The sequence below is a fragment of the Crassostrea angulata genome, chromosome 7 (genome assembly GCF_025612915.1).
Source record: "Crassostrea angulata isolate pt1a10 chromosome 7, ASM2561291v2, whole genome shotgun sequence".
Classification (NCBI taxonomy): Eukaryota; Metazoa; Mollusca; class Bivalvia; order Ostreida; family Ostreidae; genus Magallana; species Magallana angulata.
The window spans coordinates 12,463,009-12,480,266 of record NC_069117.1 but is presented as its reverse complement, the minus strand read 5'-3'; the positions used below and the strand labels follow the sequence as shown (position 1 = coordinate 12,480,266).

At 32.9% G+C, this 17,258-nt stretch overlaps 1 protein-coding gene across 2 annotated transcripts; it reads left to right on the top strand.

Annotated features, from left to right (window-relative positions):
- The first annotated feature begins 2,977 nt into the window (after positions 1–2,977).
- LOC128192433 (glycine receptor subunit alpha-2-like) lies at positions 2,978–15,108 on the top strand. Of its 2 annotated transcripts, XM_052865087.1 has the most exons (11): positions 2,978–3,533; positions 4,195–4,282; positions 5,957–6,025; positions 9,558–9,639; positions 9,765–9,835; positions 10,308–10,375; positions 10,454–10,677; positions 10,765–10,847; positions 11,152–11,283; positions 11,518–11,891; positions 14,792–15,108. In XM_052865087.1, the coding sequence occupies exons 3-11, from the start codon at positions 5,980–5,982 to the stop codon at positions 14,948–14,950; spliced, it is 1,239 nt and encodes a 412-aa protein (XP_052721047.1). In that variant the 5' UTR covers positions 2,978–3,533; positions 4,195–4,282; positions 5,957–5,979; the 3' UTR covers positions 14,951–15,108. The 2 variants fall into 2 exon arrangements, with proteins under 2 accessions (XP_052721047.1, XP_052721048.1); XM_052865088.1 differs by lacking the exon at positions 2,978–3,533 and having other exon boundaries at positions 3,590–4,282.
- Positions 15,109–17,258: the final 2,150 nt, after the last annotated feature.

Here is a 17,258-nt window from a genome sequence, read left to right as displayed (position 1 = left end):
CTATTTGACTTGTTTATTATTTGGAATATCAGCGCTTTCAAGGTAAAATTCGATATATACACGGTGTTCCATAATATATATATCATTTTTCTATAAGTAACTTTCGATTAGATTTATTCAACGAAAACATAAATGCATTTTTTAAAAATTAAATAATGTAAAGAAGAAGGGGCAATAAGGGCTTAAAATGGCCTCATCTCAGAAATTGGTAATTTTTTACATAAAGTACCGCTATCATCTCCTCTAAGTAAAATTGGTCAGATTTTTCATTTTTGATGTCTAGTTTTTAAATAATTTGGGTTTAAATATGACATTGTTAAAAAGCCATATTACTGTATAATTATGACGAACTGTGTATTTACAAGTATATATCTGTTCTTGGTGTTAGAACTTCAATTTCTTATGTTTTAAAAAAATTCTAAAATTTTATCATACTAATTCTGTAATTTAAAATTAACAATCAATTTTCTTGCCATTTATACTATACATGACGTCTTCATGACGATAATATGACGTCATAGGACGTGCAGTATTTACTAACTTTCATATTTTCTTAAAGCACTCATTCAGTTGATTTTTTAATGATATCATGAGTAGTGTAGTGCAGTTTTTTTTAAATCAATAACTGAGGCCATTTTAAGCACTTATTGCCCTTTCTTCTTTAAACTAGGCAAATTTCACAAACACCCATCGGTAATTGTTAAACTGAACGTTGTTTATAAAAACACAATACATCTAAAGAGAGAAATACCAATAACGACGTCAAGTTGATGAGTAAAATTCCTAACAACAGCCACTGTACGGGTTCCTATTTTTCAGACCTCACTATTCAGAGAATTTGTTGTTTGTTTGGGGTTTATCCCAAGGAAAGCATACTTTTTATACCATAACCGAAGACTGATTTTGATAAAACAGTTTTTAAACGGGAAGATGTCTGTTCTCTTGTCAGATTAATTTTAAGAAAATTCAGTTCAACCAAAGAAATATGATGCTTAAGAGGAATCCTCATTAAAAGAAGAGTACTTTTCCCTACAAGCTTTTATGTATTAAATATCTACAGTATATAATACCGGTATAACAATTTTTCTTTAGTTCAACCAAAATTTACAAATTTTGGCCATATATCGTTTGATTTAAATACGATCTTTAAATGGTATTGGATATTCCGGGACACTCTATAATGTTGTGGTTATAGTATGTTGTGCCGTTCGTTCTTTTGAAGAAAACAATTACATATATTACAACATTTTTGCCTCTTTCAAAATCAGTCTAGAATTTGCACAATCGGTAGCTTGAAACAACTCCAAAGTACATGGAAATCTGTAATATTGTGTTCTCGATATCGGCCTATTCTAAATATATTCGTAACATAGTTTGTATAATCTAACTTTGCTTTAGCTTTTTGGTAAATAAATACCTTTTAAATAATAGACCTTTATATATATATATATATATATATATATATATATAAAGCTCAGGGAATTTCACTTCTGTTGGAGCTCCACCTCCACCCCGACCGAGGCTAGAACTCACGAGCTCTGGAACCCATTCTCCTAGCAGTGAGCGGCCACCGCGTTACCCACTCGGCCAACTAGGCAAGACAAAAATCTTGCTTTCGATGACGAACGGAACCTAGCGCGCTGCTAGAAGAATGGGCTCCAGAGGTCGTGAGTTCAAGCCTCGGTCGGGGCGGAGGTGGAGCTCCAACAAAAGAGAAATTCCCTGTGCTTTATATATATCTATATCATTCACTATGGGTGTGTGTGTGTGTGTGTGTGTGTGTGTATATATATATATATATATATATATATATATATATATATATATATATATATATATATATATATATATATATATATATATATATATATATATATAATCCATTTTATGTTTATGTAGTCGATGATCGTGAAAATAAATCGTGGCATGCCACCATATCCATAAGGATTTGCTAACTGATGGTGGCACGGGACAGTTCTATTAATACAAGTCACTGTAACCAAGGATGTGTGTCTTCTGAACTCTGTAACTAGAATTTTATCAGCTCCCATTCAGCATTAACACCTTTATTTCAAGGACTAACACGAATTTCTGAGTTATTACATTTACGAAACAAAACGTGTTAAATTTTCTCATTGTTTTTATTTTAGAGTTCGAGTACCCTTTTATTTTCGTCCATTTTTAAAAAAAATAATGTTCAGCTTTTTAGACCTCCCCCAGCTAGTTCCCTGCAAAAATTTGACAATATGTACAACATGTATATGCATGTCATAGCATTAAATGTCAGAAACCTATTATGGTGTATAATTTACTATCATGTCTTATCCACCTTCTTTTCATGTTGTTTTACCTTCCGTCTGTAACTTGCAATTTCACACTGTAAAGCCAACCCAAAAATAGTAGCCGCAAGTTTTGCATTTTTCTTTTAATTCTCAAGTACTTTACATGTAAGACCTATATATTTCATACCGATTTGTACAGAAAAAAAATCCATCAAAATAACATACTCATTGAAATCATTTCATAAAAGCAACAGTTACAAAACCTTCAAATACAGCAATTCTCAGTTTTATAAAAAAAGTATTGAGAACTTTATCCGAAACTGTTTGTTGTTACCTTTAAATCGTACAGAACCTCAATCAAATTAAAATGGGTAATACACGCACGCATCATTTTTGGAAATCTTTCCTCATTTAAAGTTATCCAGAAAGGTAATCTGGGATAGCCAATACTGGCAACTGGGATGAGAGCTTGGCTTTTACAATCGAACATTGACGAGAAACTGAATTTAGCACAATTTGGGAACACTCCGAGAGGTAAAATAAGTAAAACTTCCACAAAGAAGTTAGATACACAAATATAAAACATTAATTAGTAAATATGGAACATATGTCCTACACCTAAATTTAACTTTAAAGCCTAATTCCGGTGAAATTCGAGTACTTGAGTCGTTTTAGAATTATGTATATCTATTAATTAGACAACCCCTGCGTGATCGGTTTCATGTCTAATACTATCAAAAACAAAATCAAAAACATCTGACGATTTTGTTCCCGATTATGACAGAATGTGTTCCCCTTCGCCTGCCGTCGATATTATCACGGATGTTGAAGAAAAAGACGCCAAACTCAATTCCCGTCCGTATTTCTGGTGAAGTGCTAGCAAACAAGTTAGGCGCGTCAGTGATGGAGCCCAGCAGTGGATGACCACACAAAAGTGTTCTAGTGATCCCCATGTTCCCAGGGATATATGAGTGAACAGCGAGTTCTTAGATTAGCGCGTTTGCCACAAAAATTTGTTAATTTATTATTTATATCTATTTATGGAATATCAAGTTTCGAGTGAACATCATATGAATAATTCAGATAGTTTACATCGAGGTTCACAAATTGCACTGCACAATATTGATGACCTAGATCGTTATGATTAATAATACAAAAAACGATTTCTCGCCATATGCTCCGCGATGTTTGAAGGAGAGACAATGGAACATGACTGTGAAAATAAAAAAAAGTTTGGACACTACATTAAACGTAAGTAAATCAATATACAGTAATTACTTATACATTCAATCATTTGTTTGCATATGAGCAAGTTCATACGAAGGCAACGTGTGTATCTGCGGTTTATCAGGCTATGATCTGCATAGACCGCAGCACTGTTGTAAGATATATGTAAATAACACACCACTTATGAACAAGGAGGCAGATTTGTAGAGAAAATGCAGAAACTCATAGAGTTTAATGTTTTAGTTTGCTTTATAATAAATTCAAATACACTTAGAGTATGTGCTGGAATGATTGTTTTCAAAACCATGCATTCAAAAACCCTTTTGAATTGACTTCATTATAATACGATATCATAATAAATAAGCTATTACGGTATTTGAGAACATCCAATCACAATGTAAAGAGACAATGGAAGAGCTAGAAATTTTGAAAGCTAGTGTTTCATGTAATGTTTTGATCGATGTTGGACAATTTGTTCGTTTAGCGCCACATTGATTCTAAACAGTCCTGCCACTGATACAAAACAGATTCGATTAAAGAAGAGTCCATTGATTCCAGTGACAATGGCAGAGAAACGTGTAAAACTAAATAAACAAATTGGACTTTAAATTTGGTGCTCGTCGCGAGACAATTCAATTTTCATTATAAAAATACATTATGAATTTATTCAATATGACAATTGCAGAGTTTGAAAATATGAAAGAAAACTGAAGACTACATCTACACAGAACACGCATCGATAAGGACGACTGAAAACATCCATCAAATTGATAGTAAGTTTACTTGTAGTGTCAAGATACTGAACTTTATCTGTTACGTTAAAAACCAATCTATTGTAGAACAAATTGACAACAGTATTAGGTGCTGATCCAGATCATTATTTCAGATAAAGGTGAGGGGTGTTAATGAACATTTTACCGGAAGCAGAGAGGGTAAACATTTGAAGAGAATGATGGTGCTCTTCTTCAGTCGTCATGATAACTGTTGACTCTTGACGCCGACACCATACCCCAACCATTTGGCTATATCAGTTCATAATATTCATGACCGCGCACGACTCATTTTATTCCAGTGTTATTTACCACAAAGTACCAGTATTCGTATACCGGCAATTCCTTATATGTCAGGAATGTTTAGACCATTAGATGACTTCATTTTCATGAGCTATTGATCGGGACTATTTACAAGTTGTTTGGTTATAGTCGTTATCCTATGTTACACATAGTTCGTGCATAACACGCGCATTTTTAGTTAAGGTTGACAGTGAGAAAAATCCAATACAATAATGAATATTCATAATCATTGGTTTCTGAAACATTCTATAGTTTCGTCTTTAAACAATTACAAAAGCAATTGTATGGAGGCCATAGGGTAACCCCCCCCCCCCCCCCCCCATAATTATTGTTTTTTCTTAAACATTTGACCAAAATAATAATTTCACCCAACTTCACTTAAATTGCACTATTATTATCGTTTAACAATTGATATATACAGGTCACTGAGATAAATTCCTGTGTTATTGGAAGTGTTTAGTTAATGGTTAACATTATGATGTCGCCTACTGACAATTAAAAAAAAATATAAATGTGACAGTGAAAATGATGAAAATAACTTGGTACAGTTATGAAGTAATAACTAAATCTCGACGATCGTTTCATTTCCTTTATGGCCTAATGTTTTCTTATAATAAAGAAAAAAAGTAATATTTTTTACAAAGTTCAAATTACTCCGACCGATCAAATAGATGACGTAATCTGATATAGAGAGTAAAGAAGCAGCAATAACTTTGATCGGTTTTAATTTAAAGCGATTATATGTGCAATTTTTTAAAGATTAAAAAGAAATTCTAAAAAGTATTTTCCACTGAGATATAGGGATATGTGTGTTAATAAAACAGTTGTTAAAAATGTAAAAACACAAAATTGAACTTCAACTTTCTGGAGGTACCATTTCTTTACCTCATAAACTCTGTATCCAATCCCCAAACTTAGTCTTGTATTTTCATCCAGTAAAATTTTGAGTTATCTCAACTTTTTGATCGAATTGAATTCTGTGGTGTCTTTTAGTGCATTTGCCTTGAACTACACAATGTCTAAAGGTAGTGGCTTCTGAATATGATAAATAAGAATTTAGATATGATCTTAACTACAACAAGTGCTCGAATTCAAATGTGACACTTAGACTCAAATTAGAGACAGTACATTCTGGACAAACTAAATGATACAATTTGAACAGCTGTGAGAGGTTAAAAAAAACTATCCAATTTTCGTTCTTTTTGAATGCACTCTGACATTTTACTTTTCAAAAGTACTTTTTTGTTAAGAGTTTCAGTCAGTTATTTTTATAACTGAATTTGCTGCACTATTTCCTTTCGCTGCGTATCTACATGTACAGTAATTTGTAAAAACAACAATGCAAATTTCTACCAATTTTTTTTTTAAACTTAGCAATTACTGACGAGAGGAACGACATGGAGCTAGGCAATGTTTTTACAGTTCATCCATACAGACTGCAAGGTAACAAAACAATAGTTGATTTACTTAATCTTATGTATGTTTTTTAATGATATAAGAACTGAGATCAGTTTCGTGGATACCCATTGGATTGAGAAATAAACATACATATACAGAACGAATTTAGAAGTCATTGCATGAAAATTTATCCCAACGGAAATAAAACTATAATAAAAAATCCACAGAAATTTAAAATGGCTTTTAGTGATCAGTTATCGAAGCTGGTGATATATTGCATGAAAAACTTCATAGGGCCGCGCAATTCCATCAATCAATGAACAATTTATCTCTTGAGAGTTACACCAGAGGATACTAATATGCATTTTATTAAGGTCTTCCGTTTCCAACGGAAGACCTTCTTGTTATTGCTTTGTTTCTTTTTCACTACTATTTTTATTGTTTTTTTTTTCTGTCACGTTTTCTCAAAAATGCTTCAGCCAATTTTCATGAAATTTTCAGATCTTATTCATGACTAAATTTGTAAGAAAAGTACACGGGCTTTTTTTGGTCGTCACTTCCGGTACCGAGATATTAAAGATTTTACGTTTTTGCTTGTTCACGATTTTTCTCATAAAGTATTTACGATAGAACCTTCAAATTTTCAGAGAAGGTAAAGAGTGAACGGCCGCAGTGCCCTTCGCATATCCGAACGTCCGCCGTTACTTCCGGTCGTCACCGGAAGGAAATGAAAAACCTTAATTTTTCAAATTTTTAGATTTGAATTTTATTTATGTTTTTATTCGATAGAGACGCTTAAAACACTTTAGAATATGAAATTCGTTTTAAAATCGATCCAGGCATTCCAGACATTTTGAGTTCAAAAGTTCTGAAGCGAGAGTCCGGGTAGCTCAGTCGTTAGAGTGTTGGACTTGTGCCCAGGCGACCCGGGTTCCGTCCCCGAGTGCCGATTATTTTTTCTTCCCTAATTTTGTTTTGTTTAACGATTTTACCTTTAAAATGATGGTTTTTATTGTTTTCCGTTTTATTTTTATCATAAATAAAAATAAATAGCGGCTTTTTTCAGTACAAATATAGAGCTCTTTTCTGTCAGCAGTTCGCATCGCCGCCATCAAAGACATGCCGCCGAAGCACCCCTGCAGTACGACCGCATTAGAGTTCACTGGGTCGCTTTGCCGGCATCAAAGAAATGCCGCCATCTCAATGACTGTATGCACACAACATTTAGCAATGCACCAACGTTATTCTACATGGCTTTAAAAGGAGGACTGATTAGTATTTGTTCACATATATAGATATACGCTTGCATGTATGCATGCGTTTATTGACATACGTTGCTGATATACTGATTCCCTAAACACTACAAAAAACTAGAAAATCTCTCTCTCTCTCTCTCTCTCTCTCTCTCTCTCAAATACATAAGAACTAAGTACAGGTAACATGCAGTAAATTGGATAGAGGCTAAATGTACATGTACATTGGCGTCCAAAAATTATACATGTGTTTATTTCAAGTTACGGGATAATGTCTATGGATTCAAATAATTTGAAATTCATTGTTTAATGATTGTCTTTTTACTGATTGGAAGTCAACGCTAAAAAGTCATTTTTATTAAAGATGGTGTACTTTTTCCTTTTTTGTGCATGTCTATATACTGATACAAATCTGTTGCCTGTCTGTCTTTCATCTTGAACCTTTATTTTCAACCTTATTCAATTCTATATTACTGTACTAATGACCAGACATATTCGTTCATTTTTAAGAGAGTTATAAATTTTTGGGCATTTGAGTTTCGATTGGCGTGCTTGACATGACTGTAGAAAAAAACATTGGACCCCATTCTTATTGTCTGCCAAATATGCAGCGGATTGAACAATTAAGAAGAAATTCCTGAGATCAAACGGCGAGTATAGCCTGTACGGAGACTTAAAATTTACACAGTACAAGGGATGTAAGCAGCCGCGTTATATTTCTGTTACATGTATATTTCTTGTTTTCCATTTTGTCTGTTTCTACGATAGCGTGTGAACTACTTATGATTGTTATACTTTCATGTTAAATACTGAAATCTGATTGGTTAAGACGCAGTTAATAATATTTACTATTACCCTCAGCGTTAGCAACGCACTTGGCAACGGGTAACATTAAAAAATGTTACATGCGCGAAAATTATGCGCGTACGGTTCGCTGTAGAATTCACGTTATTCCTATATAAAAGCAGTAAAATTTTCTTAAAAAAGACATTCAGTATAACAAAATAAATAGTGCCTGTTTGGGAGGATAACAGTTGAAATTGACACCCCTCGAAAACCATTGTCAACCTCCGCTTCGCGTCGGTTGACAATGGTTTTCTCGGGGTGTCAATTTCAACTGTTACCCTCCCAAACAGGCACTATTTATATAATGTTAGAACTGTGGAAATTACTGTCATCAAATTTTTACCGAATAAATTTACGTGTTACTGATTTCGTTATTTCTACATTTATAAAGATTTTATCAATCCTGCTGAAATAGAACAGTCAAACATAATAGTAAACGACACGAAAAAAAATCTCAACACTGAATTACATGGGTAAAATGCATCAGTCATTGTTTTAGGACATCCCCTAATTGTTGTTAACCGAATCCGAGATCCACACCTCAAAATTCTATTTTCGATTTATTTAAGACGAAAATTAAGCTCGGATCTTTTCAACCCCCTCCAGACACAAACACGCATCAATATTTCAAATGACCTCGCACTGTTACCAAACCTGAATAGTCAGACATCTTACACGTTGTTTTTCATCTCATACAAAAACTCAGCTCCTCTTCCGGGCGAAAACGCCCCAAATTCAAAGACAAATTCGGGAATTATTTCGCGTCAGCCATGTTTTGAGACACCTGCAAAGGTTGTGTGTTCTAATCTCGCCGGAGCCAAGATTTGCTCTTTCTGTCTATTACTTTCTCTCCTTTTTATTTCTTTTTCTAACTAAAATATTCAACATAAATAAAAGGGTTGTTGGACTGTAGTACAAGTTGAAAAACACTCTTCAATTAAGATTTAGACAAAAACAGTTTTTTTATTATTAGGGTTTTCCGTCTTCAGCGGAACACCCTTCTATTCTTATTGTTATTAGGGTCTTCCGTTTACAAAGGAAGACCCTCTTTTTTTTTCTTTGGTTTCTTTTTATTACAGGTCATTAGACCTATTATTAGGTCAAAAGATCTCTTATTTAATATGATATAAAATGGGGCTGGTCCCTCAAATTAGGAATCCAACGGGGTGTATAATCCTTCATCCATCGCTCCTTTAGATCACATATGCATTTCTTGATATGTTTCGTTGATGAAGATAAAAGGCAAGGTCATTTCCTCTTCTAAAAATCGGACGGAAGACCTCCTCGTTGCTTGCAACGAGATCGTGTCTAGTTATTATTATTATTCTGATACCTAGTTCGAATTCTTTTAAAGAAATATGAAAATTTATTATTCATGAATTGACAACATTTCTTACTCCCATGGTAGTTTATTGTGTACCATTTATGTCTTTTTCAACGTTGTGACAAATGATATTTATGGTTGTGTTATATTTCAGGGACCGTGTTTAGCACATGCATGTGTCTTCTTTCAATAATAAACATCCTGCTGAAATCTTGCTTTAGTTTCGAGTTATCAAGGTAATCTAAAACTAATCATATATTTCATACGATATTGAATGGTTTGTTTCGACATTATATTGTGAATATAACACAACTAAGTTAAATAATTAAGTTATAACAAATAATCTGATTAACTTTTGTAGGCATGAGATTTTAAACAGGATACTGAATTCGTCCATCTATGATCCTTTAATCGCCCCAAACTATGATGACGGTAATAAAAAAACTTCTAAAATATAAAACATCAATTATATTATACGAAATTACAACTGATACAAGTACAGTGTATTTATCAATTATTGATAATGAAACAAAAGACACGAACAGAAAACACATAAAATACAACAAAGGTCTTGTAGGACAGAGAACAAATCAATCATACTCTTACGTACGTTATACCAAAGAACCAATGCTACACGACAAGACAAGAAGGTACAAATGATACAGAGTACAGTACAGTGCTAGCAGAACAAAAAATGGTATAACATAACTGTGAATAAAAAACGTTTAAATAAAAAATATGTTTTTAAGACAAAAATATAACGCCACTCAGAAGTAAAGGTAACAAATTATACACGTAAAGTTTACGTTTAAACGTACATAAAGTTCAAATTTTACAATCTAATAATGTGATACAGATTCAAAGGGAAAAAAAGTATTTTTTCACTTTTATTTCTACTTTTCAGATTTTCCTACGAATGTTTCCATTCAAATAGTGATAAAAAACATACACAGTCTTGATGAAATTAACATGGTGAGTTTATTGGTTGAAACTGAATAACAACATATCATCCAAGCACTTCACCTACAAACTTCCATATTTTAAATTTAGGACTATTCAATGGATATCATCTTCAGACAAAAATGGGAGGACAGGCGTTTAAAGTTCGAACATTTTAAAGCCACCTCTTTAGAGCTGGACCACAAGATGATTGAAAAAATCTGGGTCCCGGATTCTTTTTTCCCTCAGGAAAAACGAGCCAAAATTCACGACGTCACTGTTCCAAATCGTCTGCTTCATATTTATAAAAATGGAACTGTCGTGTATAGTATGAGGTAAATGATGATACATATTATAAAATTGCTAAGTCATCATAGACCAAAGAAACTAGATTGGAATAGATTTGACATTTTTATTTATAGGGTGGAGATGACTCTCTCTTGTGAAATGAAATTACAAAATTATCCCTTAGACAGACAGTTGTGTCCTATGAAAATTGAAAGTTGTGAGTAGAGTGTTTTTCATTTTATTTTCTTTTACAATTGAATTGTTTTGAAATAACAAAAAAATAAAAAAAAGAAATAAAAACAAAACCCAAAACAACCAGCAACTGTTTACAGGTCCTTAAAACAGACTTGTGTTAAAAGGGAAAATGTTTACATAGCAAAATATTTGATGCATTGAATTTCATAAAAATAATACATTCATTTGGAAACCTGCAATTTGCACAAGTTTGCAATAGAAGATGTTGTTTCAATATTTTCAGGAGACCTCTGAGAGATGTGTTAATTTCTTTTGCATTTTTGTAGATAGTTATTCAAAGGAAAACGTAGACTTTCGATGGACAGACAACTCTCCAGTAAAAGTCCCAAAGTTGTCACTCCCCCAATTTAAAATGCCTGAAACCGTAGTGACTACAACCTGCCAAACTCAATATGAAGGTTTAGAGCTCTCTCATACTAAAGTCTTATATAATACTATGCTGACCTCTTCCTTAAAACAGAACACAATTTTCTCTACAAGATAAAATATACATTACCAACAATTTACATTTATCTACATCTGATAGAAACAAGTAAAGGTCAAAAGTTTTAAAACAAATGCGATTCTTCCTTGACATCAATTATCATGAAGAATAGATTGTGAACAATTTCATTTACTATATTTTTTTGTAGTTGGAGACTTCGCTTGCCTGTTAGTGGAACTTAAATTTGAGCGAAACACCGGTTATTACATTTCACAGATTTTCATTCCAAGCATACTAATAGTGATGTTATCGTGGGTTTCGTTTTGGGTTGATATTGACGCTACACCTGCACGTGTCTCGCTAGGTGTCCTCACAGTTCTCACCATGACAACGCAAAGTTCCGGTGCACGAAGCGCTTTACCGAGGGTGTCTTACATTAAAGCCATAGATGTTTGGATGGCAGTTTGTCTCACCTTTGTTTTTTTGGCTCTTTTGGAGTTTGCCTACATCAATGTTGTTTCACGGAGAAATTCCAAACCTATTCGCACTGCGTCACAATGTGATAACGCATTACGTAAAGGAGTAAGTATTTTTTTTTTTAATTTTGTGAGATGGGTCATCTGATTTTCGTCAAATTGTCAGCATCGATCTATTATCAGCTGAAATTTAATGTACAACTTTTTCAATTTTGTAAAAATCACTTCCCGTTTGGACTTTCCCGCCATTTAGTCAATTTTACTTGACTCCTTGTCCACGCACCTTCTTAGAAACAAGTAAATATAGAAAGCCGAAATTTTCAGGAATAATTAAAAAACACGCTAGTCTAACCTCTCCAAGAAAAACACTGTCAGGTTATTCCGAGAACGGAAGCTAGCTGGGATCAAAATATAGGTCATACATTTGCAAGAAATTTTCTTTTGTTCACGCATCTACTTAAAAACGAGCTGACATAGAATACTGGAATTTTCAGGAATGATAGAAGATATGCTAGTCTAGATTCACGAAAAATCATTGTCCGTAAATTCCAAGTACAGAAGCTAAATTTTAAAAATCATTTAAATTGTGTTTAAATGACCTCAGACCATCACGTAACATCACAGTTGCGTTTGCAATTTTGCGTCTACTGACAACTTTCTCGATTTGATTGGATGAAATTTAAAACTTTCAAAATTTAAAACTCATTTAAATTGCATTAAAATGGCCATTTAAATTGCATTAAAATGACCTCAGACTAATTTAAAAACATGATATCTAAGTTGTGCTATCAATTCTGCGTCTGATGACATCTTATTTAAATTGACTGGATAAATTTTAAATTTCTTATAAATTCAAAACTTATTTCAATCGTGTTAAAATGAACTCAGACCGATTTCAAAATATGATATCTGTAATGCGTTTGCATTTCTGCGCCAAGTGACATCTTTTTTGAAATTATTGGACAAATAATAGGATTTCTAGAAATTTTAACCTCATATAAATCGAGTTAAAAATGACATCAGATAGAGTCAACATTCAGTCAAAATCTCATCTCATTGCATCTAAGAGAAATCGGATGGAATACATATTCGTTGCTCGCAATGAGATCGTGTCTAGTTGTAATTCTTGTTTTACGGTTTTGGTTTCTTTTGAAGTCATGGGAAATTACGGTATTTGAGATCATCATTCCGATTTTAAATTTGAAAATGCTTTATTAAGTTGTTTCTATTAGTGCCCATCATCAATGACTTTAATTAGAAGACATTCAGTTTATGCCATCACTGTTTTTATCTTGAGTTTCACCCTTTTTAGTCAGACATTCGATATAGAATTGTATACCTTCCTTTCAATTTTCAGTATAGTCTAGCCCGGAAAATGCCTATTTGCCTGACGTCATGACGTCAGGCATATATAAGGTTTAAAAGTTGCAATCTCCGAAACAGTGCAGACAATGGGACAAGCAATATCATGATATTTCACAAAAAAGATTAACCTTTGCATGTTTAAGATGTCAGCATTTACGTTTATAATTGATGGAAATGTTATATGGCATGTAATAACAACAGCGAGCAAGAGTTTTCAAGTAAAAAGGACGGTCGCCATGCAGAGCACGTGTGTAATCCTGATTTAAAAATAGATCAGTATTCCACCATATTTGAACGGTGAAAAAGGGGGAGGGGGTCATCGCGATCGCAACAAGTTGTAACATATTATCTATTACGGAACAATGTAAGAAATAATTGGTGTTGGATTATCATTATTACAAGAGAGTCAACAGTTTGGATTAAAACTAATATATACTTATACAGCTGGAATGTTTACTGGAGGAACTAAATCGCCAAAGCGGAGTGTGACCCGATTTTCGTTTAGTTGGGCGATTTCATTAATCTTGAATAGGGAACATAACTCGCGTGTCTTACTAAATGTACATTACTACATTTAACAATTACTAATAAAGCGTGTTTCTTAATTCGATAGATTTCTTCCAAAACAACCGATCCAAAGTATAATAAACGTTACAAAACAAATCTACCCCCCCCCCCCCCCCGGATCTCTGGATGAGTTCATTCGTTGCGTGAACGGTAAAGCAGGATTTCGCGCCAAAATGTCTCACTCATAGTTTTTGCGCGTCGATTAGTTACCGAGTCTGTTGGGATCATGCAAATACCCCAGAGCACACCATGTGTTTACATCACAGGCACGTAGCATCGGGGGTTGGGGTGAGGGAGGCTGCTTCCCCCTCCCCTTTTTCTGACAGCTGGCACTTTTCTTAACTTTATAGGATAAATGGAAATATCATGGATTAGCCCCCCCCCCCCCCCCACTTTTTTAGGAGCATTCAATAATAAAACTGCAAATAAGGAATTCTAATTGAATTGAAGTTACAGTTAGGGATTTTTTTTTATGAATTTGAGAATTCACCCTTTTTGCAAGCGTGATTGCTTGTCATTGATTTTAATGAAGCTGCTCACACACATTCAAAAACAATACTTGTTTGTTTACCCTCTCATATTTCATTAGGTTGGAAGTTTTAAAAAATGCTTTTCAGTTCAATTTGCAATAAATACAATTTGAAAAAACGACTATTTACTCTCCAGCTTTCAAACTTACATGTACTTATATGATATGTGTGCATTCCTAAAAAACTGAATTAATAATTTTAAAATAAATGAATTTCAAGTGATATATATGTGCATGTTCTAGATCGAAGAAAAGACTAACATTTCGTCTTAAATTTGCATGTTCCATTTATAAATATATGATCAGCATCGAAAATTAAAATTCATTTCTGATAATATAGCCTAATTGTAACATGCATGCTTCCATTGAATAATTTTGTTTAGTCAGGCAAGCTTTTTGGAAAGCTATTACTTGTTGAAAACAACTTTTTAAAATGCAACAAGTATTGATTTTGACAACGTCAAACCAAAACTAAAAAATGAATGCATGTATATTGTTAACCCAATTTAATCAACATTTCATGATTTTCTTCATTTATTTTGTAGATAAATCCGACACTTGCGGCGTCAAACCATATTGACTTCATTAAACGAGCCCGCCATGTTGACAAATTTGCCCGAGTTATGTTTCCTTTGACATTTTTTCTGTTTAATATGGGTTTTTGGGTGTTCTATCTTGTTATAAACAAGGACAATACCTTTTAACGTCTGTGCTGACTATCTTTAAGATGTAAAACTGTTGTAACTTGTACATATTATTTATCTTGTATAAATTTCTGTAATTTTGAACAATACTATTTTATCTAACTTTATTTTCTATGCATGAAATACTAGATATAAAGAACATTAAAATGGTTTAAAAAGATATGTTTGAGCTCTCTTTCGTTGCATTTATTTAAACTGTTTCTGGCTTTTTGGAACTATTCCTAGTGTTATTTTAGTAAATGAGCAAAGCTTTTGTCGTAAATAACACCTGTACGATAGGGCTAGCAATTATGTTTATAAATTTGGAATATTTTCAATAGTCCGTTTTGAAAAAATAAGTTCAGTATTTCAATAAATATTTTGTGTTAGCATTTTGATTTGTAACATTCAAGTTTTACACACCACTCAACTTTAATATACACTGAATAATAATGATTCTAAACAAATGATTTTGAATAATACACACTCCGAGCACATATAATTAAGTTTTTCTTTACAAAAACTATTGCTATTCCTATTGCTTCATGTTTCCTCGAAAATTTAAACTAAAAAATTAAAACAATCTCGACTCTGATGTATACACACAATATTGTGATCAGGTTGCAATTTTCATAAATAGTTCTTTTTCAATTTGTATCGTTTCTTGTTCGTTTCCCATCCAGCGAACACGTTCAGCGTCTGGGACGGTTGAATATTTAAGGTGGTATGGGGCATTTGTCGAAATTAGTGTGGATACAAATACATTATATAAAATACATGTACTTACACCGGTTTAGAATTTTAAAACTTTACAATGTTTTACAAAAAATAAAGTTTAAAAAAGTTTTGCATTAAAAGGTAAAAATTTTAAAATTCCCAGTTGGGTTAGAATTCATGACTTACGGATTCGTAGTGAACACTCTAACACTCTAACCCAATGCGCTACGCTGTTAATTGCTAGTTATGGAAAAGAAACATTTTATAAAAATACACTTGATTTTATTATTCATTCTGATAAAAAGTACATCATAGGTGTGCCATACATCCTTAAAGTATGTTTAAAATGTCAGTGTATGGAATTGTATGGCATCGGGCTACGGCTTGATAACTTTGTGTCAGCTTATTTTTTATTTAACTCACGAGAAGTAGAATTCAAAAAATTAATGAATGAAGTAAATCAAGTTAGATAACACAAAACCGTACATTTTTTTCTCACAGGAATGACTACGTTTAAGCTGTGCCTTCAGGGTTTTTTGTGGACCACCTTTATTCGGTTTCAGAGTTCCTGACTTTGTCGGTAACTATTCGATTCTTCTTTGCACTCCATCTCCGAATAATCGATGAATTCGGATTCAAGACCCACCGTTGATTTCTATATTTTGATGAAGTCATCTAAAAGTTTCATTTTTAATTTGTCCTCTTTCTAATTGGCGTAGTTATTCTTTTGGCCATATCTTTGGATTGATTTTTAAAGGGGCATGGTCACGATTTTGATCAGAAATTATTTTTTCGATTTTAATGTATACAATGCTTCCGTAAGGCATTTTTAATACGCAACCAAAATTTGAGTGTCATTTGTTGAGTTATAAGCGAGTTACAGAGCTTACAATTCCTGCTATGTAAAAAAAGCTTTTGTTTACATTTTGAATTTCTAGTTTAAGTCGTCCTAAAATGAATGTGTTAATCGTTGAGGAACTGTTTATTTATGCTTAAAATGAATATGAATACAGACGAATCAGCTTGAAGAGATATTTTACTGGTATATTGAACCTATGTAAACAAAAACAGGGCACGAGCCTTGTTTGCATGACGAAAAATTGTGAGTCCTGTATCTTGCTTAAAACTCATCGACGGGCACCCAAATTTCATTTGATCATCAGAAATGTATTCTTATAGCATTGTAAATAATAAAAACAGAAAAATAGAATTTAACCAAAATCGTGACCATGCCCCTTTAAAGGGACTTGGACACGATTTGAGATCAAACATTTTTTTTTTTGTTGTATGAAATGGTTTACTGGTGCATTTTAAATATTGAATGTTAAAATCAAGCTACAAGCGAGATACAGAGGTAAGAATTGATTGTTATGTAAACAAAGCTCGAGTCTTATAGTTGTTTACAAAAAATGTAATGTAGAAAATTATCATTTCTTAGACAAAATGACATGTAAAAAACAATATAAACTAATTCAATATCTTCATAAATACTATAACCACAAAAGAAAGTTACATTTGATTGAAACTTACACCAATACAACACATATGTAAAAAATGACAATATTCGAGCTGTGTTTACACAACAGAAATTATGAACTCTGTATCTTGCTTA